Source organism: Lemur catta, chromosome 21 (assembly GCF_020740605.2).
Source record: "Lemur catta isolate mLemCat1 chromosome 21, mLemCat1.pri, whole genome shotgun sequence".
In the NCBI taxonomy this organism is placed as follows: Eukaryota; Metazoa; Chordata; class Mammalia; order Primates; family Lemuridae; genus Lemur; species Lemur catta.
The window spans coordinates 32,200,865-32,227,167 of record NC_059148.1 but is presented as its reverse complement, the minus strand read 5'-3'; the positions used below and the strand labels follow the sequence as shown (position 1 = coordinate 32,227,167).

The 26,303-nt window shown below is 50.8% G+C and overlaps 1 protein-coding gene across 5 annotated transcripts in view; it reads left to right on the top strand.

Annotated features, from left to right (window-relative positions):
• The first annotated feature begins 2,808 nt into the window (after nucleotides 1-2,808).
• The window catches only part of CHFR (checkpoint with forkhead and ring finger domains), a 29,091-nt gene continuing 5,596 nt past the window's right edge, over nucleotides 2,809-26,303 (top strand). For 2 of the 5 annotated variants that reach the window (XM_045534095.1, XM_045534093.1), the window contains exons 1-14: nucleotides 2,810-2,907; nucleotides 3,052-3,193; nucleotides 8,051-8,150; nucleotides 11,622-11,731; nucleotides 12,598-12,657; nucleotides 12,810-13,016; nucleotides 16,717-16,884; nucleotides 18,400-18,559; nucleotides 19,455-19,609; nucleotides 19,715-19,877; nucleotides 21,406-21,548; nucleotides 22,821-22,940; nucleotides 25,268-25,351; nucleotides 25,859-25,929. In XM_045534095.1, the coding sequence (XP_045390051.1) occupies nucleotides 3,064-3,193; nucleotides 8,051-8,150; nucleotides 11,622-11,731; nucleotides 12,598-12,657; nucleotides 12,810-13,016; nucleotides 16,717-16,884; nucleotides 18,400-18,559; nucleotides 19,455-19,609; nucleotides 19,715-19,877; nucleotides 21,406-21,548; nucleotides 22,821-22,940; nucleotides 25,268-25,351; nucleotides 25,859-25,929 (1,671 nt within the window). In that variant the 5' untranslated portion in view covers nucleotides 2,810-2,907; nucleotides 3,052-3,063. Of the gene's footprint in view, nucleotides 2,908-2,993; nucleotides 3,194-8,050; nucleotides 8,151-11,621; nucleotides 11,732-12,597; nucleotides 12,658-12,809; nucleotides 13,017-16,716; nucleotides 16,885-18,399; nucleotides 18,560-19,454; nucleotides 19,610-19,714; nucleotides 19,878-21,405; nucleotides 21,549-22,820; nucleotides 22,941-25,267; nucleotides 25,419-25,858; nucleotides 25,930-26,303 lie in introns of those variants that run through there. The other 3 variants (XM_045534097.1, XM_045534096.1, XM_045534094.1) reach the window with 3 other exon arrangements.

The window sequence follows — 26,303 nt, the reverse complement described above, 5'->3', positions numbered from 1 at the left end:
AAAGGTACTTTATTTCTTTGGTTTTTTTTTTTTTCATTTTGGTCTTCAGCCCATCTATTGAGTGACCCAAAAAGCTGTTAGTTTTGAGTGAGGCCCAGAACAAGAGCAAGCCCTGCACAGGTGCAGGCTGTGCCATCGCGACCACAGGATCCAGCAGATCCAAGGGAGCTCCAGGTGTTGGCAGACAGGGACGCTGTTTGGAGCACTCTGCAGGGCCCTAAAGGTGAGTCACTGTGCAGGCCCTCAGGATTTGGGAGCAAAGCCCTGACATTTTATGCAGGTACCACTCTTCTTTTGAGAACCAGCTTTTGGCCTGCTACTGGGCCTTACTGGGGACTGAATAATAAACCACAGGCCACCAAGTTACCACATGACCTGAGCTGCCCATCCTGAACTCAGCGTCATCTGACCCACCAAGACATGACATTAGGCATACAGAGCAGCGCTCCATCCTCACACAAAAATGGTATTTACATGATCAGGACCTGAAGGCACAAGTAAGTTACATGAAGAAGGGGCCCAAGGTTCCCACTCCTGCCACACTGCCTTCCTCTCTCAGCTTGTTCCTTTCACTTCATGAGGGGTCCCGATGACCAGGTGACAGAGGAAGAGAAGACCAGCTTACAGACGGTTCTACATGACATGTGGGTACCACCTGCAGGTGGACAGTGCTGCTCTGCAGCTCCTTTCTGTGACATCCCCCAGGAACAGTGATGAAGGACGTTATCCCAGTGGGCAGCACCTTGAGTAGTGTAGCTAACTGTTCATTTTCTTTGGAAGGAGAAATGACCAGAGGTACAAGTCTGCACAGACTCATGAGTTGCGGTGAATTCTTTGGCTGAATGATCAGGGACTTAGAAGGAAGCCGACTTGAAAACTGGTGACAAAGAAGTCTAAGAAAGAGGTATGTGGATAGACCTCTCTGAATTGGCAAAAAAAAAAAAAGATATTTGTGTTTCATGTGACTGCTAACCAAAGGGTGTCCTGAGCACTGGAGGATTTTTATTTTATTTATTTATTTATTTATTTATCTTTTCTTATATTTTTTATATTTAAAAAAAATTTGAGCAGCTGGGACTACAGGCATGCGCCACCATGCCTGGCTTATTTTTTCTATATAGTTTTAGTTGTCCAGATAATTTCTTTCTATTTTTTTTAGTAGAGACAGGATCTTGCTCTTGCTCAGGCTGGTTTCGGACTCCTGACCTCGAGCGATCCTCCCCCCTAGGCCTCCCAGTGTGCTAGGATTACAGGCGTGAGCCACCATGCCTGGCCTGGAGGATTTTTAATAATCAGGCGGATGGGATGCACCACCAGTGAAAAGCAGCTGGCTACTCCTGTCATTGCCAATAGGTTCACGAACAAAGTGGCCATGGCGGCAGGCATGGAGGTTTTGCATGAGCTTCTACTCACCAAGGGTGACCTGCTACGGCCACCACTGAGTGCCCAATATGCCAGCAGCAGAGACCAACACTGAGTCCCTGATATGACACCGTTTCCCAGAGTGATCAGACAGCTACTTAGTGGCAGGTTGATTACGTTGGAAGCTGCTATTTTGGGAGGGGCAGTGTCTTGTTCCTACTGGAATAGACACTCTGGATACGGATCTGCTTTCCCTGAATGCACGGCTTGTGCCAAACCCCCCCTCTGCAGACTCACAGAATGTTGATCCCAGGCTTTCCACGGTGCTGTGCCCTGATCAGCACTGCTTCCGACCAAGGAACTCGCTTCACAGTAAATGAAGTGCGCCTGGGCCCACACTGATGGAATTCATGGGTCCCGCTGGGTTCCCCATCGCCCTGCTGGTTCTGGTTTCCTGGTGGAACTCAGAGTGACACAAGCATATTGTGAAAGGGAGACTCTGCCAGAGGCACTCACCGCGATTTTCCTGTGTATCCTTCCAGAGATATTTTTATAAACATTTGTAGGCATAGGTATAGAATGTATACAAATATGTTTACATATGTATATGTATATCTAGTTTGTTTTACACAAAGGGATGCCTACTTTACATTTTTGAAACTTCATTTTGGAGCTCTTCGTCGGTGCAGATATCAGCTTCGTTTTTCTGAACTACACAGAATGGCACCGCATGGACGTGCCTTGCTGTCTTGACTCGGTGTCCTGCCGGTGGGCATCAAGTTTTCCTCACTTGCAGGCTTGAGCATCCTTCCCCGGAGCACACATCGGAATGCCGAGAGGTTCCAAAGAAAACGTGCGTTTACAATGGAAAGGTATTGCAAAAGCGCCCTCCGATACAGGTAAGGTGGACAGTCGCTTCAACACCTAAAAGTCACGAGGCAGACCCGCCTGGGGAAGAGCGAGACCCGTCTGTAGGAAAAATAGAAAAATTAGCCGGGCGCGGTGTCGCGCCTGGGGTCCCAGCTACTCGGGAGGCCGAGGCAGGAGGATCGCTTGAACCCAGGAGTCTGAGGTTGCAGTGAGCTGCGATGACGCCACTGTACTCTAGCCCAGGCGGCAGGAACGAGACTCTTGTCTCAGAAAACAAAATAAACAAATAAAAATCATAAAAGTCACGAGGCTTTAAGAATCTATTCGGACCCCAATGCAGAAGTTACTCCTCCCTTTTGCCCCAACATAACATGGCCCCGACCGACCGGAGCTACTTCCGTAGTCCCCGAGGGGACGAGTCCTCCCGGCCAGCATCAAAGATGGCGTCCAGGCCTGCAGGCTCTAGTCCACGCACGTCCGCGAGGCCCTGCACGCCCGCTCTCGCTGGTCGCTCCCGGCTCCGCTCTAGCCGCCGCTCTCGGTGGGCGCCGCCTCCAGCCAATCGCAGGGTGCGGACGCCGGCTCGCCCCGCCCCGCGGATCAGCTGAGGAATCGGAGATGTCCGTTGACAGCGGAGGCGGCGCGGCCGGTTCCGGGTTCGGCGAGGGGAGGGCGGTGAGCGCGGCGGCGGGGGGCTGCGGCCGGGAGCGGGGCGGCCGGCGTCGGGGCCGGGCCGCAGGGCGGCGGGGGCGGAGCGGGCGGGCGCCCGGCCTCTGCCTCTGGGTCGGAATCTCACCGCCGTTTCCGGGCTCTCGTTAGATGTGAATCCCCATGGAGCAGCCCGGGGAAGGCGAGCGGCCGCCGCAGCAGCCCTGGGGGCGGCTCCTCCGTCTGGGCGCGGAGGAGGGCGAGCCGCACGTCCTGCTGTGGAAACGCGAGTGGACCATCGGCCGCAGGAGAGGTGCCGGGCCGGGCCGGGGACGGGGGACGGGGGTCGGGCGGGGCCCGGGAAGGGAGGTCCCCGCGGGGGAGGACGGGGGCGGGACCCGACCCGGGCACCGAGGGCCGAGGCCCCGGCCGGGGACAGAGCCCGCCAGGCTACAGGCAGCCCCCGGGGCGGGAATGCACTGCGCTCTCCAGTTTTTTTCTGTGAAATGGACTCTCACGTAAAAGCTGCCATTTATTCACTCACTTACATGCCCACTCACTCTTCTGCATGATTCATGCAGATCATTTAATCCTCATTACAACTGTCCGAAGTCGTTGCATCCATATATCCTCCAGAATGCAATCTTGTCATATTTGTTACTGTACAAAGTATTTTTTCCGACTACGGTGGAACGAAGTTAGAAATCAATAACAGAAGGAAAACTGGAAAATTCACAGATCGGTGGAAATTAAACACCACCTCTTAAGCAACTGATGGGTCAAAGGAAAAATCAGTCACAGGAAAGGTTAAAAAATACCTTGAGACAAATGAAAACAAAAATAGAATATACCAAAACTTAGAGGATGCAGCTAAACCAGTGCTCCAAGGGACATGAATAGCTGTAGTGCCTACATTAAAAAAAGGTCTCAAGTCCCTGCTCCTAGAATATTTGTTTGTTTAATGAACCTGGGAGTGTAAGAACTTGAACAGAACTGTAGAACAAGTGAGGGAAGTACCCGCACCCTCCACACTTACTGTTTCTAGACTTCTGAGCAACCATCTGGTAATTTGAGTTCCTTTGCAGCTTCCCTAGGGGGAGAGAAATGCACTGGTTAGGTCAAGAAAATATTTAGTTTGTTGGAAAATTAATAAATTAGCATTCTGACTTTATACTTTAAAGAGAGAATAAGAAAGATTGCTGTTTGCATTTTGTTAATTTTACCCCTTACAATGTATATGCACCTTTTTTGTTGTTGTTGTTGTTTGTTTGTTTGTTTGGCAGTCTTAAATCCCAATATTAAGTTAAAAATATTTCTACAACTTCAAAAGTACATATCATTAGAAACTTTTGAAACATGCTCTGTCTTCGCTTGATATTCTATAAGGACTGATGAAGAGCAGAGGCCCTGGAGACAAATTGCCTGGGTTTCCAACCTGTCACCAACACTTAAACTTTGGGCTTGCAGCGTATCTTTCTGTGCCTTTGTACTGTCTTCATAGAGTTGCTGTGAGGGTTTGATAAGATCGTACAAGAACTGCTTAGAAGGAGCCTGGCTTAGAGTTAGCACTGAATGTTAGCCATTGAAGAACAAGTCCTAATGTAGGATGTTTGTGCAAATGAGATTTTTAATAATCTAGTTTTATAGAGGTATAATGTACACATGGTAAATTATATAAATAACATGTTATACATGTTATTACATGTTAAGGTATAGTACATGTTAAAGAGGAAAAACATGTCATTGAGTTAATCTGCTTCTCAATAGAAGTGCTTTCAGTAAATGTATTAATAATGGTGCTAGCAAAAATGTAGTTTGTTGTATCAGTCTGTTTGTACTGCCATGCCAAAGTACCACGTTCTGGGTGGTTTAAGCCTGTCCAGGGCCCTCCAGGAACTGGGCTGCACACCAGGAGGCAAGCAGGGGTGGGTGAGCGAGCTGAGCCCCCCCTGCACCCACAGCTGCTCCCCATGGAACGCAGCACCGCCCAGGCCCCACCCCCATCAGATCAGTAGCAGCATCAGACCCTCAGGAGCACAGACTCCACTGCATACTGCACTGCAGGGTATCCAGTTTGCTGCCCCTGTGAGAATCCAGTGCCTGATGATCTGAGGTGCAGTGGAGGCAGCGAGTCCCACCCCCACCCCCTCACCCCCATCCTGTGGAAAACTGTCTTCCATCAAACTGGTCCCTGGTGTTAAAAAGGTTGGGGGCTGCTGGTTTAAGCAATGGAAATTTATTTCTCCTCATCCTAGAGGCTGGGAAGTCCAAGATCAAGGTGCTGGCAGCTCCTTGTGAGGGATCAGTCACTTCCTGGCTTGCAGACGGCCACCTTCTCGCTGGGTTGGCACGTGGTGGAGAGTGAGAGCTCTGGTCTCTCTTCCTCCTCTTAAAAGGGCACCAGCCCTATGAGATCAGAGCCCACTCTGTGGCCTCATTTAATCTTTATCACCTCTTCACAGGCCCCGTCTCCAAATACAGTCACTTTGGGGGTTAGGACTTAAACATACATTCAGTCCCTAAACAGTAGGACTTGGTTATGTTTATTTTAGAACAATCGTATGCCTGCCCTATACAAGGCATTATTTGGGGGAAAAGGGAGTGCAGAGTTGACGTGTGTAGGAAGGGATAGACGTACTTCACCTTCCCAAAGAGCTTTTCATTCTCAGGGGCTGCCAAAAGTGTACGGCAACCATGTGAAAGATTTAATCCACCAAATGGTAAGCACAGCAAATCGCCAAGAATAGAACCTTAGTGCAGAGTATTTCTGTTCCAGATTAAAATGCTGATGTTCTGGCAGGCGAAACCTCTGACAAAAACCCACTGTGGTGACACAGTGACCAGTGCTGGGTCTGAGGCTGCAGGGAGACCATCCTGGTGCTTATTTTCAGTGGAATGGGAAGATCTTGACCACAGGGGATATTCACCTTGGACAAGTGTAACAAAGTACTTCCGTAATATAGAACGTTTGCAGATAAGATTTTTAATGGTATGGTTTTATGGAGATGTAATTTACATACAGTAAAATTCACCTCTTTCGACGTGCAGTTCCGTGAGTTTTAAGAAATGTAATGACCACTACAGTCAAGATGTAGAACATTTCCATCACCCCAGAAACTCCCCTTTGGGGTTGGTCTCCCAGCCTAGCCCCAGCTCCTGGCGGCCACTGATCTGATTTCTGTGCCTGTACTTCTCCCTTTTCCGGAATGTTGTCTGAGTGGAATCACACAGCATTCCACTGTAGTCGTTGCATCACTTTTCTTTCTCTCGGCCTGTGGGTTTGAGAGTCACCCTTTGCTGTTGTGTGTGTCCATAGTTTGTTCCTTTTTGCTGCTGGGCAGTATTCCGTTGTTAGGATGTCCCACAGTTTGTTAGTTGATGGACATTTGTATTGGTTCCTGTTTTGGGTCATGAGAAATAAAGCTGCTGTAACATTAGCATACGGTCTTTCTAGGCACATATAATTTTATTTCTCTTAGCTAAATACCCAGTAGGGGAATTGCTGGGTCATGTGGTGAGTGTATGTTTAACTTGACGAGACTTTGCCAAGCTGCTTTCCAAAGTGATGGTGTCGTTTCGCAATCCCACTGGCATCGTGTGAGAGTTCTAGTTTCTCCGCTTCCTCCTTGGCAAGACTCGGTGTGGTCAGTCTTTAATTTAGCCAGTTCACATTTGGTGATTAGTGGTATTTCATGGTGTTAATTGGCACTTCTCTGATGGCTGATGATGTGGAACATCTTTTCATGTGCTTATTTACTGTGCGTATCTGTTCTCTGATAAAGTGTTTAAGTCTTTAAATCGTGTTTTGGCTTTCTTACTTATTGAGCTATCAGAGTTCTTTATGAATTCTGGGTACAAGACCTTTATCGGAGGAGTGTTTAACAGATATGCCCACCAGTCTGTGGCTTGTCATTTCATCTTATTAAACAGTGACTTCTGAAGAACAGATTTTTACTTTTGATGAACCTCAGTTTATCAATGTTTTCCTTTCTGGTTTGTGCTTTTTGTGTCCAATCCAAGAAATCCGTGACAATGTCACCAAGTTCTTCTCCTGTTTTCCAGTGGAAGTTTCATAATTTTAGGTTTTACGTTTATCTCTGTCTGGCCTTCTTTGCACAGTGTAACACTGTATTGATTATTGGAGCTTGATGGTAAGTCAGCCAAGTGATGTGAATCTCCCAACTTCATTCTTTTTCAAAATTCCTTTGGTTATTCTAAAATTTTTTCTATGACCTTTAGAATCAGCTTGCTTTTAGAATCTATGAGGCTTCTGGGATTTTGACTGGAATTGCGCTGAATCTGTGAAACCATCCGTAGGAGAACTGGCATATTGACAATACTGAGTCTTCTGATTCACAAACCCATGGGTCAATGGTGGGATCAAAGCAGGGTCAGGTTGTGGTTTCATGTGGAACCTTCTGGAGAAGTCAGTTTGCATGGTCACTGTCTCCTTGCCAAATCCTTCACTTTTTAATTGCCTTTAATGCCTTATAGTATATGTATCATCATAGACTATTATAAGCAGTAGTGATTAATGATTAGATATTAAAAAGCTCCTAAAGCTTTTGTTCTTTTGATTTAAGGAGAGAGCAAATATTTCAGGATTTTCCCTCTTGCATTTAATGAAGATATAATGATCGTATTCAATTTTAGATGCATTCCTCTACTGTTTTATATTTTCTTACACATGTACATGTGCCTACGGTAATTGTCTTAACCACATTTCCTGTGACTGTTGGTGTTTGCTTCAATTTTGTGATGATTTATGAAACATAAGATTACACAGAGAAGAAATTAAGGACCAAGTTAAGGTACTGAAGGATTACTTAAGCCCCCTATTTTTTTAAAGTTCTAATATTTATCAGGCTAGCAGTACACATGTGCATATTGTAAAGTTGTTGGGAAGAGGCAGTTTACATGTAGCTGGAGGCGTTGACGGGGCGTGTTTGAGGTGATGGGCGTTCACAGAGATTCAGGACACAGTCCTTGCCCCTGTACTATGGCTTAACTCTTAGATACTTTTAAAATTCTTCGCACGTTGCTTGATTAAATTTCCCCTAAGTGTGTGTGATGGGCGTCCTAATTTCGACTCTGACTTCTGTGAAGCAGGGGGCACTTGTGTTCACAGCCCCGTGATCATACCCAGTGTCTCCCACCCTCTCTGTTTTAGGTTGCGACCTTTCGTTCCCCAGCAATAAACTGGTCTCTGGAGATCACTGTAAAATTGTAGTGGATGAAAAATCTGGTCAGGTGATGCTGGAAGACACCAGGTGAGCTGTTCCTGAACCTCCTTGTGTCCCCTACCCCTAAGAAGCCTGCCCTGAAGCCCGTGAGTGCCCGCGTGCCGCGGCTGAGGAGGAGGGGCGTGCTGCGTCTGCAGGGTCAGCAGCTCGTTCTCTGTAGCGCAGTGTGGTCGTGTGTATCGGTGATGGGGACGGTTCTGGGTGAGCCTCGTGCTCGTGCACAGACCTGGGTGGGGGAGCACCTGGGCTGTGTGGGGGACCCTGTTGCTCCCAGGCTGCAGCCCGCACGGCGTGTTACTGTGCTACTGCTGCGGGCAGTTGTAACACAACGTAGGTATTCCTGTAGCTAAACAGAGAGGTACAGCAAACCTAGGGTGTTACAGTCCTGTGGGACCAGCATCACATGTGCAGTCATCGTTGACCAAAACGTTGCTATGTGGTGCATAACTGTAGTTAATTAGGTACTCAACGTATTAGAAATTGTGTTTTCTGGCTTCCAGAATAGGACACTCAGTGGCACTTTGGTGTCTGTGACCCTTCTTTGCATGTATTCAAATTAAAGCAAATATGTCTCAGAAATAAGACTTTAAAAATATTGTCTCTACAAAAAATTTTTTAAAAATTAGCCAGGCACGGTGGCACGTGCCTATAGTCCCAGCTACTTGGGAGGCTGAGCAGGAGGATCATTTGAGCGCTGGAGTTCGAGGCTACAGTGAGCTCTGATCACACCAGTGCACTCCAGCCTGACCGACAGAGCGGGACCCTGTCTCTAAAATGAATGAATGAATGATATTGGTAAATTTTTGGTTCTTGCAAACATTTTCAAGTTTGACTTCTCTCCCCCAAGTCAAAAAATCTTTTTTATTAATTAATAAACTCTCATAAAACTTAACTACAAGTTGAGTATCCCTTATCTGAAATACTTGGGACCAGAAGTGTTTCTGATTTTGTGTTTTTTTAGATTTTGGAATATTTGCATTATAATTACCAGTTGAGAATCCTAATTTGAAAATCTGAAATCTGAAAAGCTCCAAGGAACATTTTTCTTTAAGTGTCATGTGGGCGCTCAAAAAGTTTCAGATTTTGGAGCATTTTGGATTAGGGATGCTCAATTGGTAGTATGTAGGAAGTGGAAAGCTCTTCAAAATCCCATTCACGTGTTAAAGTGTATATATATTTTATGTAAATTAGATTATACTACAAATACTGTTGTGGTATCTGCTTTTTCACTTACAGTGTTTTGTGGGGTGCTTAACATGACATTGTGTCTAGATCCATCTCGTTTTTTTCATTATAATTTATTTGTCGCTTCCCTAACTGGTGGGCGTTTATTATTTTGGCTTTTTCTTATTATAAATGACACTTCAGTGACTCTCTTCCAATCTCTGCCTTCATGTCTGGTTATTTTCTTGGGATGATTTCTCAGAAAGGCATGCTGTGTCAGAATGTGCCCGTGACGAATCCGGTACAAGTGGCAGGTGGCCTTTCAGCAGTGTGTGGAGACCATGCCTTTTCCCCTGGGTTTTTTATTTTTATTTTTGTAAAGATTAGGCTCTGTGAGATTCTTTGGTAACTAACAGTTCCAGGTATAGAAGACAAGGAAGACTAGGTTTTATTGGGAGGAAATGACGCTCCCTTTCCTATTCTGATAGGTGGCAGATCAAGTTCATTATTTCTCAGTACAGTGCAGAGAACAGAGTGCTGGTTCCAGAGCCGTCCTGCCTGCATCCAGAACTGGCTTTCCTGTACTGGCTGGAGCATGGTGTTAGTTTCCTGTGGCTGTTGTGACAGTTACCACAAACTTTAGTGTCTTAAAATAAGACAAATTTGTTATCTTACAGTCATGGATGTCCAGAGAGCAACATGGGCCTCACAGGGCTGAAGTCACGGTCTGGGCAGGGCTGGTTCCTTCTGGAGGCTCCAGTGGAGAATTTGTTCTCTCTTTTCCAGCTTCCAGAGACCACCCATGTTCCTTGGCAAAGGCAGGCTGGAGGGGAAGAGGGGGCTCCAGGCAGAAGGAGGAGGCCCAGAGGCACGAGCAGGTCTTGTGTGGTCAGAGCCAGTGGTTTGTGGCAAAGCCACACAAGGGAGTTTGGACTTCAGCTTGAGAGCAGTAGGAAGTCATGGAACGGGTGTAAGCAGAGAAGTGAAATAATCAGATTTTTTGTTTAGAAAAAGTGTGAGGTGGATTACGGGGAGACGCCTGGCAGCAGAGGTGTGACTGCAGTCGTCCCTTAGTGTATGTGGGGATTGGCTCCAGGACCCCCAAACCCGCACACGCTGAAGTCCCGCAGTGGGCCCCGCAGAACTCGCACGGACGGAAAGTCGGCCCTGCACGTAGCTCAGCTCTTGCGTTCTGAGAATACTGTGTTTTCCACCCACGTTTGGTTCAAGCCTGCGTTGTTGGGGGGTCACCGGTGTATTGTGACGGTTGAGGTCGGCATACTGTGGCTGCTGCCGTGTGGTTCTGTGCATTTCACTGGGATGCAGCCGTGGCCATCCGTTCACCTGCCGTCTCTGGCTGCTGTCACGCCACAGTGGCAGAGCTGAGTGGTCACGGCAGAGACACGTGACTGCCAAACCGGAACTGTTTACTGCCTGGCCCTTCACAGAGGACATCTGTGGCCCCTGACCCGGTGAACTGTGACGGAGGTCAGCTCAGATGCGAAAGCTCCTCACCGCGGGGCCGGGAGTGGCGCTGTAGAGCCGGGGCCTGCAGTCGGGAGGATGGCTGGACTCAGGCCGGTCGCTCAGGTGCCAGTTTTGTCTGTGGGGTGTGCCATGCTCTCGGTCTGTCATCACTGCCAACCCCAGTGTCCTATCAGGTCTCCACTCAGAAGTCCTCCCAGGGAAGCACTTCCTGTCCCCTCTCAGTCTCCTCCTGCCTGTCCCCGCCACACCCTGGGCCTGGGCATCTGCCTTAGCCCGTCCCAGCAGCATTGTGGTCACTGCCGGTCACCCAGCAGAGTGGCTCAGGTGACTTAGCAGCCAGGCCACACATTCTGAGCACAGGGACACATCATCTTCCAGGTGATGGCCCAGCATTTATTTTGCTTCTGCCCTGAGCCCGTCTCGTAGGAGGGATCAGTACTTATCTGAGGAAAGATCTGGGTCGTGCCTGCTGGCGTGAGTGAGCTGGTAGGGCGCTGGGCACACTCAGGCGAGGCTGGGAATCAAAGCCCAGTGCCGCTGGCGAGGCCTGAGGACCCGGGCGGCAGATGGAAGAGAACCCGGCATTGCTCAGCAGTGTGGACACACTTGCCAGGCAGTCTGGTTGCTACTTAGGTTGTCAGAAGGGAGGAACAGGCAAGTTGTTTTCTCCAGAGAATTACAAGGTGGTGCTTGATATGTGCATTGTTAAATGTTTGCATTATTCCTGTCCAGTGTCTTCAGAATGGCAGTATGAGCTGTTTCCCTAATGATGGCAGAAAAAAAATTTAACTCAAGTTATTTTCAGTAGGATAAATAGCATTTTTTTTTTTTTTTTTTTTTTTACAGCACCAATGGAACAGTAATTAACAAGCTGAAAATTGTTAAGAAGCAGAGTTGCCCTTTACAGACGGGGGACGTCATCTACTTGGTGTACAGGAAGAATGAGCCGGAACACAGTAAGAGCGAGGGAACTTCCTAGGGTCACATGCACGCAGGGGTGCGCTGTGGAGAAGCCCAGCAGAGGCCAGACGCAGCTCCAGAGGGAGGCTGTTGACACGGTGTTTCCCGGAGGAATGTCGCTGTGGGCTGCACTCCCTTTGCCGTCTGTGTGGGTTCTTGGTGACCGTAGTATCTGTTGGAGAACGGGAGTGCGGTCCGAGTCCCACCGCTTATCAGGGACACCACTGTGGTCATGCGCGTGAATCTCAAAGGGCAGGCGAGGAAGAGGAATGGTGGTGGGTTAGGCCACATCGTAGTGGAATCTTAGTTCTTGGGTAATACAACCCAGGACCGAGGCCTGGCGGCCATGGGTGGTTCTGCTTTTGGAGCTTTGCGAGAGACAGCAAAGGTGAGACTGGATTCCAGTGGGGCTTTCTCAGCTCCAGGAGTCCACGTTTTTGTTTGCGGAAGAATGACTGGAGGATTATGGGAGTCCTTTGAAGGTCACCCCAAAATATTTAAAGACCGCAGTGGTAAGGAAGAGGCAGAAGGGGGCAGATATTTCTTTGGTCATCCTCAACGTAATCAGAATCAGCCCTGCCACAAGGAAAGATCTTATATCTCTTCGTTTCTGTGGTTTGAAATGATAAGCAAGGCACACGAATGCTTCACCGCAGCACACCGTGCCGTTTTTCCTTGGGGCTCATTTATTTCAAGTTGGTGAAGATGTTTGGATCACTTGTTTTGAAGCCTCTTAAGCTAGTGAGTGTTGTTCCTAGCCAGTGAGTCAGAACAATCAGAGACACGCGGGCTGGAGGGAACAGGAGAAGAGCTCTCCCTGCACGTGGCTGCCACTGGTCTGACTCGATTCCTGTCCTTTCAGACGTGGCATACCTCTACGAGTCTCTACACAAGGAGCAAAGCATGACACAGGAATCCCTCGGTGAGTAGGGTAACCACAGAGAAGTGGACGCATGTAAGGGCTGTTGAGTTCTTAAGACAAACGCCCTTCGATGCTCTGGAGTGTCTCAGCTAAGGTGGTGGTGTCCGCCGGAGCCCTCAGTGTTGCTTCTTCTGCTCCTTTTGTGGTTACAGAAGCTAATAAAGAAAACGTGTTCCACGTGACCAAAGATACCTCAGGTGCAGGGCATGGTGACGAACCCCAGGTCCCACCATCGTCACCCGTCACTCAGGTGTGCTTTGAGGAGCCACAGCCATCGACATCGACGTCAGACCTCCTCCCCACGGCCTCTACCTCTGCCCCGGAGCCTCCTGCGGGACGAGGGCGTTGCTCCAGCTCTGGTGAGATGGAGATTCCCTGCGTCTGTCTCGTGGGGTCACGGTGGTGGGAGCACAGTTTTGTTCACTAATCCTTACCAAGGTTGCGACAGACACAGCTGAGCCAGTGCAGAGGGGCCTAAGGTTCCCAGTAATATGGTTTCTGCAGTAGTAAATATTGACTTGTTCTGTCCCCAGGGAAATGCTGAAGGTCGGGGACTGTAGTACCCTGGTATAGTTACATCCCATTTTATTGGGATGTAATTCACATAACATACAAATCACCCAGTTGAAGTGTCCGTCACAGTGGTTTTTATAACATTCCTAAGGTTTTACGACCATCATCACTAACTCCAGAACGTTTTCGTCACCCCAAAAGGAAACCCGTCCCCAGGAGCAAACACTCCCGTCCCCTCCCCTGCCCCGTGGCAGCCGTGAACCTGCCTCTGGTCTCTGTAGATGGGGCTGTTCTGGGTGTTTCCTGTACGCAGAATCAGACAATAGCATGTGGTCGTTTGTGACTGGCTTCTTCCACTCAGCTGATGTTTTCCAAGTTCATCCAGAAGGGCAGATTATTTAAAACCAGCTTTCCACACGCTGTTCTTTAGTCGCACGGTTGCCTCCTCTGTGGCCACTGGGAAAGGTTCAGACCGTCTAGGTGCAGTATGACGTGGTTTTCTTGCAGGCGTTGTTATATGTTCCCTGAATTGGATCACACTGTGACCATGTATGTTTATTTTTCTAGTTTACTTTCTTAGCTGTTCTCCTGTATTTTTCTTCCAGATTATCCTCAGAATTAGCTTTTCAAGTTTTAAAAAAAAAGTCTCATTGAGATTTTGATGTGGGGAGAATTGAAATTTTATAATACCCGGGAAAATGGTATCTCTCCCTGTTCATTATTAAGCTCTTTGACGGTCGTCAGTGAAGTTTTGTAGCTTTCTTCACCCAGTTTTGGGATAATTCTTATTTTTTCCTAGGGTGTTGGGCTCTCTTGTTCTCATGTCGTATAGCAGTCTGGGGGTTTCTTTTGGACAGAGGTCCTCTAAACCTCAGTGAGGATGTGTTTGGATGTGACGGAAAAGCTGGTTCCCATAACAGAAAGGCTGAGAACACTCCGCCCAGGGCGGGCACCAGAGCCTGTGGGAGAAGGGCCTTGGTTTGAATGGGCCTGTCACCAGTCAGCAGAGCGAGAACTCTGCCCCGGGGGCTGCTCCGTCCACCTCGCCAGTCTGGCTGCTCTGCAGCAAGATGTCCCTTTTTATGTCTCTTCAAGTGCCTAGCGGGATTTGGGAACAGGGACTCAGGCTGCCTCTTGGCCCTGGAAGCCTTCTCCCACCCCCTGGATCTGTTCCTGCTTTTGTTAACTTGGTTTTCCTCCCTCACGCTGTGGCTCTTTCCTCCCTGGGCAGCGCTGCACAGCCTGCGTGTCGTCCTCAGGGCCTCGTGGGGGCTGCCCCGTCCTTCTCCAGGGCCCCTTTGGGTAAGCCTGACTCCTCAGGAGCAAGACATTGTGGGCAGCGTACTTCACTCCTTCCTCAGGTCAATGACATCCCAGCCGTCGGAAGGGTGATGTTGTGGCTTCTCAGGACACACGTGGGAGGGCTTCTCAGATGCTCGTTAGGGACGCTCAGTTGCAGAAAGGCTGGTCAGCGAGTGCCATGGAGGACAAGCCGCTCACACCAGACCAGGGACAGAAGGAGTTCCCACCAGCCTGTCTCCTGTAGACTTCTAAACCCTAACTCCAGCTGCTCAAAGACCCTTCGATCTGCCTTTGTTTAAACATTACCTCAAATTCACAAGTGAAAGAAAATGCAGTCAGACTTCAAGGTGAAGACATGCAGGTTTGAACAGCTGGATGGCTGGAATTCTGCAAGCTCTCTGGGCCCACGTGCCCTTCACAGTGTTGTCCGGGTCCCCTACAGCTCAGGTGCGGGCACACCTGGGGTCACACTGGCTCTCCGCAGCCGGCTCCAGCCGCTGGTTACTCAGCCCATGATCTTGGCCCCAGAGAAGGAGAAGTAAGTGGTATTCGCTCTACGTCATGTGACCCAGAGCATTCCAGGTCCAACAAGCACCACCAGCTGTGTAGACAAGCTACGCCGTGTCTGGAGTCCCAAGCTGTCATTTTGTGGACACTATAAGACCCTCTTCAAAAATGAAGCACCAGACAGCTCTGGCCTATAAAGAAAACCTACTTCACCAGTACAGTTGTTTCCCATCCCATCCCCTCCATATGCGTAGCACAGTGTGTAGACTGAGCGGTAGGTTTCATTAATTTTTTTATTATGTTCTACTTCTATGGGGCAATGCATTTATATATTACTTAGGTAATTTTCAAAAATAAAATTTTTCTACCTGTATGTGTAAGTGTATACATAGTAACAAAATAATTATAGTTAATACTGAGCACCTACTAAACGTGAGGGAGTGTGCCGAGTGCTTTTCGTAAGTCATAAGTCACTTCTCACCACGATGGGGCCTGTCAGAGAGGCGGCATTAATAAAACCCTTATTCTGGAGTGGAGGAGTCGGGCTGAGCACAGAGGGCTCTCGAGACCCTCGAATGCTGGGCTAGTGGCCACCGGCCAGCCCGGGAAGCTGTCTGTCTTCTGTTAGTACATGAGTTAATTTATTCCCCAAACTATTTTGTTTTCTTTCAGCTGCTGTTGGCCAGTTTTTCCTTTTTTCAAATACTGATACTTACCATTTGAATATTATAAACTAAATATATATTATACTGTAATATCATAAATTAGATTTGTTTGTTTGAGACAGTCTCGCTGTGCTGCCCAGGCTAGAGTGCAGTGCTGTCATGTGCAACCTCAAACTCCTGGGCTCCTGGGCTTAAGATCTTTCTTAAGACAGAGGTTATTGGCCAAGCGTGGTGGCTCATGCCTGTAATCTTAGCACTTTGGGAGGCTAAGGTGGGAGGATCGCTTGAGGCCAGGAGTTTAAGACCAGCCTGAACAAGAGTGAGATCCCATCTTTACAAAAAATAGAAAAATTAGGCGGGCGTGGTGGTGAGCACCTGTAGTCCCAGCTACTTGGGAGGCTGAGGCAGAAGGATTCCTTGAGCCCAGGCGTTTGAGGTTGCAGTGAGCTATGATCATGCCACTGCCCTCATGTCCAGGCAACAAAGCATGATCCTGTCTCAAAAAAAAAAAAAAAAAAAAAAAGATATTAGAAAGTTTGCCTGTCTTTCTGCCAAGGTCATTCCAGTGATTTATGACTCGAGCTTCTTGCTCGTGGAGACCAGAGCTCTCCCTACAGGTTACTGTTCTCCTTCCCTTTGTCACACTTCTTGGGAAGACGGCATTCACCCACCATCCCCACTCCTGGCTAAAGCTGCTGCCTCCCTCTGTTGAAATGTCTCTACACGGACCTGTGTTTGACAGCTGACAACATACGTGCATGATTCACTGGCATGCGGCTCTGCCCCGTGTTGGACTCGGTGTCCAAGGGTTGATCCCAGTCACGGAAGTCTCTGCATTTCTTTGCCTGTGAATGTGCTACTGACCCCCAGCTCCACCTGGCCCAGTGACGGGGACAGACACACTTAAGATCGTGAGGAGACTGAATAAGCATTTCTCGTGAGCCAGGCATCGTTCTTAAACGATGACATCCTGGCCTGCAAACTGCGCTTAGTTTAAGTCAGTGACATTGACCCAGCTGGTTCTCTCCTGAGGTGGATAAATCAGGGTCTGTCTTGTTTGTTCCACTGACAGGGTCCGGGGGTGCAGCCATCTCCCCAAAAGCATGTGGTCCATTGGTGGCCAGTGATGAAATCGCTGGCTTTGCCTCGGTTCCCCTGGACATAGAAGGAGCACCCTCCTCTTCGCTGGAACCCCAGGATCAGGAGGATTTGGAGCCCACAAAAAAGAAAATGAAAGCAGGTCAGAGTCTGTGGTTCTGTGCGTCCCGCGCCCTCTCGTGAACTCCCCAGGCAGGGGCTCTGTGCCGGGGCGGGGGGTGGGGGGGGCTCACTTCCTGCAGAAGCACGAGGACCCCGCCTCAGCTCGGTCCCTGTAGCACCTCAGCGTTTTCTGAGTGAAAATCCGGGCTCTTTCTCGTTTGCATAATCCATGCAGAAGTGTGTTTACTGCCCGGCTATGCTCTGGGTCTGGAAATGAAATGTTCCAAATTTCAGAATTGATCTAAAAGCCCTCTGTCCTGATATGCCAATAATTTCTAAAAGTGTAGTTTGAATGTTCACATGGAAGATGATTTAGATTCTGTCCTGTTCTGCGGGGCTAAATAAATAAATGAAATTTTTTTAAATGGAGATTATTTAGAGAAAAGTCTACATTTTAAAAGCCAAAGTTAAAAGAGTTATTAGAAACATCAGGGAGTGTCGTGGCAGAACGACAGCTGCCCCGAGAGCAGCCCTGATGGGCACAGTTCAGCAGGGCGGCCGGCAGGGTGTGGGGGCCTCGGGAGAAATTAAATCATCCGCCCTACGGGAGTGGGTGGGCTTGGGAAGGGTGCGCAAAGAACCAGCAAGTTACATAGGAAAAGTAACTAAGCATAAAAATGAGGAAATTTTTAACCCCAGCAAAAATTAAAAATCATACAAGACAGAAAACTTAATTATAGTATATGCTGGGCTCAGAAATGAACATTTATAAGCATAATAATGTAAACGCGGCATATGGAGCCAACGGTTGTGTGATGACAATATTGGCAAAGGGGTCTCAGGGATCAAAATTCTCCTCTACCTTGATAGATGTCAGGAGACCATGTCTAAAATTGGTCAATCAAAATGTAGTGTTATAATTCAGAAATACGGAGGTAAATACCAGAAGAAACAGGTAAAAGTCATGAAAGTAGTTTTCTCAGAGGAGGGAAATCTGGGTCAGGAGAGGCTGGGGCCAAGGGTGGCTGCTTTGTTTTCTTCTAACTATTTGTCTTTTTAAATAATGTGTGTTTCTTTAATTAGACATCTATGAATGTCAACATATGAGCATTATAGAAAAATAAAACCAACAGAAGAAAAAAAATTGTAAAGCTACTGGTGCCAGCTTGGAATCTCTGCTTTTTAGCACCGTCCAGGGTGTACACGAGTCACAGTTTTTTGTTTGTTTAAACAAAAATGGACATTATACACAAATACTGTTGGGCAGCTGAGCTTTATCTCTGAGCCACACATCCTGAATGTCTTTTTTTATGTATTAACTATGCCTTTAAAACAAAGCTTAAACATACTGGAATAGGAGACTGACGTGGGGCCTTCTTAAAAATACCCCGTATGAATACAAACACACGGCGAGGATTGCGTGTCTCCTGCCTGGTGGACAGCAGAGGCCTGGCGCTTTTCTGTGTCTACAGAGTACGACGTTAGTAAACCAAAAAGACGCTGCATTTATTTCCTTCTTGGCTTTGACAGTCGGACGTGTCCGTTTCTCTCACAGACGGAGAGCTTGACCTGGACCTGCAGCTGTTGGCCACAGACCAGGGTAGGAAGGGCCGGGCCGTCCCCGAGGACGCCAGGGCTGCAGCCGTGAAGCCGGACAAGATGGAGGAGACACTCACGTGCATCATCTGCCAGGACCTGCTGCACGACTGCGTGAGGTACAGCCGCGCCCCACTTGCCCCGGCGCAGGCTGGGCACGGGGGTTTTTCGCCCAGCGGCAGGGAGGAGGCCACGGCTGGAACAAGCCCTGGGTCCTGGTTGCCATGGAGTTTGCTGAGGTTGCCATTGTCATTTTACTCGTGTGGCCGACAAGGAGCAAACCTGGGCCCAGAGACCGAGGCTGTGGAACCCACAGGATCTTGGCAGGGCCAGTTTCGACGGGTTTGGGTCCCATGTGACCTGGTGAATCCCGTCTCCACCTCGCAGGCAGATCAAATGAACCGTACTAAGTTCTAGACGTTTCCTAGCTGAAGAAAGGTGACCCTTAGCGTAGAACGAGCGCGTAGGAGCAGCAGGGAAGAGCCTGCTTGCTGTCCTTTGGGAACTTCAGAGTTACAGCCTGTCAGACTTTGCATGCCCGAACACGCTGTGTCCTTGTTACCCGTCTTCCCGCAATCACAATCTGCTCTCCCTGTCCCTCTTGAAAACACAGTCCACGAGGCCTCTGATTCGTTTTCATCGACCAAGACTGAGTGGAAATATTTTTAGGTCAAATGATGGTTTGGGCCCCCCCGGTTGGCCGGTGGCTCAGATCAGCATGTCCTTCCCCTGGGTGGGCCTGCCGGGGACCTGGGCCCGAGGGCCACAGCCCCGCCCACAGACGCCCCTGTGCTCCAGCCCCTGGGTGGGCCTGCTGGGGACCTGGGCCCGAGGGCCACGGCCCCGCCTGCAGACGCCCCTGTGCTCCAGCCCCTGGGTGGGCCTGCTGGGGACCTGGGCCTGAGGGCCATGGCCCCGCCTGCAGACGCCCCTGTGCTCCAGCCCCTGGGTGGGCCTTCTGGGGACCTGGGCCTGAAGGCCACGGCCCCGCCTGCAGACGCCCCTGTGCTCCAGCCTGCAGCCCTGCATGCACACGTTCTGCGCGGCGTGCTACTCCGGCTGGATGGAGCGCTCCTCCCTCTGCCCCACCTGCCGCTGTCCGGTGGAGCGCATCTGTAAAAACCACATCCTGAACAACCTCGTGGAAGCGTACCTCATCCAGCACCCAGGCAAGTGGGCCGCCCCCCCGGGCCTCCCTTCCTCAGGCGCCAGGGACGCGAGCCGAGCGGCCAGGCTGTGCCACCAGTGAGCGGTGCCGTGCCCTCTGACCCTAGACAAGAGCCGCAGCGAGGAGGACGTGCAGAGCATGGACGCCAGGAACAGGATCACTCAAGACATGCTGCAGCCCAAAGTCAGGAGGTCTTTTTCTGATGAAGAGGGGAGTTCGGAGGATCTGCTGGAGCTGTCAGACGTCGACAGCGAGTCCTCGGACGTCAGGTGAGTCCTGGCCTGGCGCCGAGCAGGGCGTGGGAGCTGGCGGTGCCATGAGCACTGCGGTTGGGAGTTTGCCCCTGGGGTGAACAGGACAGCGTGGGCTCCCGGCCCGGGCTCTGCCCCACAGCCCAGCTCCTCAGTGGCTTGAGCTTGTCTTCTGGTGTTGGGGAGAACCGGCCCCTGCGCCGGGGCGTGGTAAGGATCGGACGCACACTCAGGGTGGCGGCTGGCAGTGCCGGCCTTGGGGGACCGACAGGGACCCGCCCTGTGCCGACACCCTTTCGTTTCCTCAGTCTCCGTGTCAAGGGTCTGGCCCTAACAAGGGGTCGTCACTGGATGTGCTGTTTTCTTCCCACGCCAGCACACTTACTATTCATGCCTCCTCCAGTGGCCTTGAAGTGCTGTGTTGTAAACTGCAATACGTGTCACTCGTGAGGAAGTGGCCCAGTCGTCCAGCTGAGAGGATCCGTCCTAGGGGACCTCGTTGTATCTGCTGACATGTCGTATTTCCTAACTCAGAAGCCCCGGATCTGAAGTTTGCATTGAGGCCGTGATATTTAAAAAGACAATAAACAAAAGACCCCAAACCTTTTGTTATTATTTCCTTTCTGTAAATTTAGCAAGTGATGACGGTTAAGAAAAAAAAGAAAATGAAAAATCAGTTTAGTGTTAACGTTTTATTATATCCATCTGGTGATTCAGATGCATATCCACACGTGTATTTTTTAACGAAATAGACAGAGCATGGGAGTGAATACTGCATGAAGGGGAGGTTGTACTGCAGGTCCGCACCTGTGGTGCCCCCGTCTGTGCTCCTGCACATGAAGACAGGTGCGCAGAGGGGAGAGGTCGAGTCGCCGAGTGTGACTGTGAGTCAGACCTCGCCCGACGTCCAGCGTGTCGTGTCTGTCATCCAGTCCCCCTGCAGAAAGGTCGTGCCACCACTCTGTGAGGTCCACACGAGGGCTTCCCTTTGCCAGTTTAGTAGGAGAGAAAAGTCATCTCATTTTCGTGTCTATTTCTTTCTTGGAAGGTTGAGTACCTTTCCACTGTTCTGTTTTGGTCTTGTCAGGTCTTCCCCCTTCCCCCTCACTGGCTCCCTGTGTGGGTCAGGCTTAGAAAGGTGTTCTGGAACCAAGGAGTCTCGGGTATTTCTCCCATGGATTGTTTTTTTTACAGTCTCCTTTTTTGCTCATAGTTTCTGGTGAAGTGCAACCAAGACAAATGATCCAGGGCAGCAGGGGCCGTCCTGGAGGGTAGGGGTGCGTGGGCTGCGGGGCTAACAAGGGGAGGGTGTGGCGTGCCCCGTCTCCAGGGGGCCCGGCCTTGCTTGCCGAAGATTCCCGTCTCTTCCGGGGATGGGTGCTGGGCGGGGTGGGGGCCGCCACGCTGCTTGAGGCTGGCACCAGGTGGGAGGTGGCGGAGTTTGGGTGGCGCTGTTTCTGGGGGATGCAGAGTCGACACCGTGTCTGGGGCTGGCGGGTGCGGCTCCACCCTGCCCCCCCAGCCCTGCCCTGTGCTCTCCTTGCAGCCAGCCGTACGTCGTGTGCCGCCAGTGCCCTGAGTATCGGAGGCAGGCAGCACGGCCCCTTCCCTGCCCGGCCCCCAACGGCGAGCCAGGAGTCCCGCAGGCTCTCGGAGATGCGCCGTCCACGTCTGCCAGCCTCGCCTCAGGTGAGACACCACCTCTGTCGGACGTGTCCCTCGTCATCATGTCTTGCCCCACGGCGACCGTGGGGACGTGCAGCGTGGCCACGCTCTGCCACCTTCGCTCTGCGCCTCGCGCTGCCCTCCGGCCTCGGTGTCCCCGCCTCTCACAGCTTGTTGCTTTTTGTAACTGATTTTGGCTGAGAAATCGGATAAGTGCCTGTTCCCTCGTGAGCTCCCTCCTGCGAACTCCTGGGGATTAGTCCTGGTTTGACACTTGGTCTGTCCCCAGCCCGCTGCTCAGGCAGCTGGCGTCCCCGCTGGGTTTCAGACCCAAAGCGATGGTCACACGTCTGGCCCTCGGATGAGAGGTGGGCTTCTCGCCAGCAGTGGGTGGTGATGTCACCAGCAGTTGTCATGTGCCTCGAGTCACCCCAGGGCTCTCCTGTCAGGCGCCTGTTTACAGCAGGCGGACAGATCCCCAGGTGCCACTAACAGAGGCGCAGGAGAGCTTGCCGGGGCGCGTGGGGTGCGCGGTTCTCGGCCTTCCATGCTGTGGTTCGTGCAGAATGGGAACACGGCCCTCCGGGGCCCTGGCCCGAGGCCGCCCGCCTGCAGAGCCACCTTCCTAGAGCTTCGTTCTCCCAGTGGCTTCTCGTAGAGCCTGGGGACAGGACATGGGTGTGGATGCGAGGCCACAGGCCTGCATGTGACTCTGCCACTCCTCAGCTCTGCCTGGGGCACTAGTCGGGCCCCTCCCTGTGCATAGTAGGGACCCGACACCTCCTTCGGGCCTGTCACGGCGCTCATGGGGGTCACACGTGTAGAGGCGTGAGACCCTCGGTGGCTGCTCCAGAAGGTTGCAGTGGAGTTGCTGTGGGGGTGGTTGGCGTGTCCCCAGTGATCTTTCCTCTGTGGACCTTGTGTGTCAGGGAGCCACGTTGGCACACCGTGCCCGTCACGTTGTTTATGAAGGATGTGCTGAGGCAGAAGTTAAATACACACTTTGTTTTGTTGCTTTACAATATTATATGTGCTCTGTGGACCTGTCTTTCGTTGATAGGAAATACGAGAAACCCTTCAACTGATCTTTGAAATCTTTCTGTAACCACTGAGCCAAAAGGCAATTTTTGATGACCCTTAAATCTACTTGACGTCCCTTGGTTTGGACAGTCCAGTGTCCTTTGGCTGCTCAGAACAGGTCCAGATTCCTTGGCGCCCTCGGGTCTGTCTCCCTGATGTGAGTCTAATCTGCTCTTTCTGCCCGTTGTTCCAACACGCTCGGCCCGCGCACGCCAGCGGGCCAGGAGTACGTGTGCCCACTGCAGGGGAGCCACGCCACATGCACCTGCTGCTTCCAGCCCATGCCCGACCGGAGAGCCGAGCGCGAGCAGGACCCGCGTGTCGCCCCCCAGCAGTGTGAGTGCGAGAGCCCGGCGCTCTGCCCGGGAGGCTCAGGTGGCAAAGCCATGTTGACCTTGTGTGGGGCATGAAGTAAGGGTGCAGTTTCTCTTGTTTTCATCCACATAGCCAGTTGTCCCCGCGTGACCGTGTTGAATAATCCATCTTTTCTCACCACGGATGACGCTGCCCTGACACAGGCCAAGTCTCCGTCCACAGCGGTTCTCTGTCTGGGTCTGTGTCCATTTCTGTCCCCACGTCGCAACCACAGTTGCTTTCTAACGTCTCACTTCTAAACCTAACAGATGCAGCCAGGCACAGTGGCTCACACCTGGAGTCCCAGCACTCTGGGAGGCGGAGGTGGGAGAATTGCTCGAGCTCAGGGGTTTGAGACCAGCCTGAGCAAGCGCGGGACCCCGTCTCTACTAAAAATAGAAAAATAAGCCTGGCATGGTGCATGCCTGTAGTCCCAGCTACTCAGGAGGCTGACACGGGAGGATCCCTTGAGCCCAGGAGTTGGAGGTTGCTGTGAGCTAGGATGACGCCACTGCACTCTACCCAGGGTGACAGAGGGAGACTCTGTCTCAAAAAAATAAGTAAATAAGTAAATCTAGGAGGTGAAATGTGATGCTTTGTTTTAATATACAGGCCTTACTGTCAAAATGGAGCCTGTCGTTGATTTAGTGGCTGTCTGAGTTGTCCCTGACTGAAACGTCTGCCCTTTCCTTTGCTTCCGTTTACGATGCCTCCTGGTTTCCACGAGGCATGGAAGAACGTCGAACTGTCGGTGGAAGAACGTGGACCATGTGGCAGCGCCAGTCTGTTCTGGTGGCGCACAAGGTGCTGTCCTGTCCCGCACGCTGGGGCTGTCGCAGCACAAACACAGTCCCGGCACAAGCTCTCTCTGGAATGATTTAAGTGTGTTCTGGGCACTCTGGCCACTGTGCTCCGGAGCCTGGCTGGGCACAGGCTGGCTGGGCCTGCCGCGCGGGGTGTGGGCCCAGGTCAGGCAGGTGCAGCTGCTCCGCTGGGACACACCTGGGCTGCCCCCGGGTGGCAGCCACTGCCCACTGCTCGAGGTCGCCTGTCAGGAGAGCAGGTCAGAGGTCGCAGAGGTCGCAGGAGACGCCCATCCCCCGCCGGATGTATGCCGAGGGCAGCAAAGGGCAGCTCAGGGAAGGGCTTTGCTAACTGGGCAGCAGGCCAGCTCTTCCTCAGTAATCTTTACTTTTGACTCTGATTTCATATCGAATGCTTTCTTACATAGACACATTTATCAAGTGATTACAGATTTTTTTTTTTTTTTTTTTTTGAGACAGAGTCTCGCTGTGTTGCCTGGGCTAGAGTGAGTGCCGTGGTGTCAGCCTAGCTCACAGCAACCTCAAACTCCTGGGCTCAAGTAGTCCTCCTGCCTCAGGCTACCCAGTAGCTGGGACTACAGGCATGCGCCACCATGCCCGGCTAATTTTTTTTTCTATATATATATATTTTAGTTGGCCAGATATTTTCTTTCTATTTTTAGTAGAGATGGGGTCTTGCTCTTGCTGAGGCTGGTCTCGAACTCCTGACCTTGAGCAATCCACCCGCCTCGGCCTCCCAGAGTGCTAGGATTACAGGCGTGAGCCACCATGCCCGGCCTGATTACAGATTTTAAAACTTTTTTTTTTTTTTTTTGAGACGGGTCTCGTTCTGTCACCCAGGCTGGAGTGCAGTGGCGAGATCACAGATCACTGCAGCCTCCAACCCCTGGGCTCAAGCAATCCTCCTGCCTCAGCCTCCCAAACAGCTGGGACTATAGGCATGCGCCACCATGCCCAGCCAGATTTTAGAAGACTCTAATATTCCATACTATGAGAATTTTAACTAGAGTTTACCTAACATTATATTTTAGGGAATTCTGCTCTATAGAATATAAAACATTAAAAAATAATGTCTACAAAAAGAAGGTAACAACATGAAAAAGTATTCAGGGAGAAAAAAGGCACCTACAAGATGTGAGTACATGGTTGGTTGCAAGGATGTCACACCTGGCAGAGCTGGGCGGAGCCCACGGAAGCTGGGTCGGGTGAGGGTACAGATGTGATTGTAGCTTTTGTGGACCTCAAGGTTTTCCGGGGACGAGCGTGTGTGCGGTGTGGGACCAGTGTGGGTCTGCAGCTCTCATCTGTTGCAGCTCAGTCCCCCTGGTGCCAGCGGGGGTGTGGCCCCTGCTCCCAGGTTCCCTGGAAACTCCTCATAAAACGCGTCCTCAAGGCGAGTTGAGCTCCTGGGTCTGGCACTGCCGGGAATCAGGTCAGGGACGGGCTGTGTGCCGGGTGCCGCCTGACAGTGTCCTCCGTCCACAGGTGCGGTTTGCCTGCAGCCTTTCTGCCATCTGTACTGGGGCTGCACCCGGACCGGCTGCTTCGGCTGCCTGGCCCCGTTCTGCGGTAATGCCAGCTCTCCAGCCTCGAGTTGCTTTGACCTTGTGCTGTCTCTTGGTGAACTTGAGGGCAGGTGACAGTGGCGTCCAAGGCCCGTTGGGGGGGCAGGGGGGCGGCCACCATAGGTCACCAGGTGATCAGCTGCCTTTTCCCTCTCAACTGAGACGTTTGCCATTTTCAAAGTGTCAAATTTGTGTCGACTCAAAATCAAGCAATAACAGAACAATTAGGGGGGATGTACTGACTTTTAAAATCTGAATCCTTACTGCAGGGTCCACTTTTACACTATGAGAGCAGGTGTGGAGGAGACTCAGAGAACTTACCGTTTTAAGAAGGGAGTGAAATAGAAATCCTTTTTACCTGTTGTCTGTTTAAAATTATCTCATTGAACTTAGTAATTGATTCTTTGTAGAATCTATAATGAAAAGAAATCTGTCTATTCTGTCAGGCAAATAATACTTTCATACGATGTCTTGATAAAACAGATAACATTGCTTCCCTTCATCTCGGCAGAACTCAACCTGGGGGACAAGTGTCTGGATGGGGTGTTGAACAACAACAACTATGAGTCAGACATCCTGAAGGTACCCGTCTTTCGAACTTGCCCTAAACAGAAAAGAGCCCCCATGACTTTTCCTATTATTTTTTGGACTCTTTCTGCTCTTGCTGACTCATCCAGCCAGTTGTTCTCCTCATGCCATTGTCGGATGCTTGTTTTCCCCTGTTCCAAAAATCGGTGTTTCCTTTCTGCCCATCATGCCGTGAATCCACAGGAGTCAGTTCCTGAAGCTCAGGGAGAGGGTTTCCCGAAAGCGCTGGCCCTCAGCGGGGTTCTGCTCCCTGGCGCCTTCCTTGTCTGGCCGTTTTCCTTCCCACGTTTGAGGAAGCCAGCTCGGCACTCAGAGTTTTCATGTGTGTAACGTGCACACCCTCCCCCTCCCCCAGAGCCTCGCCGACA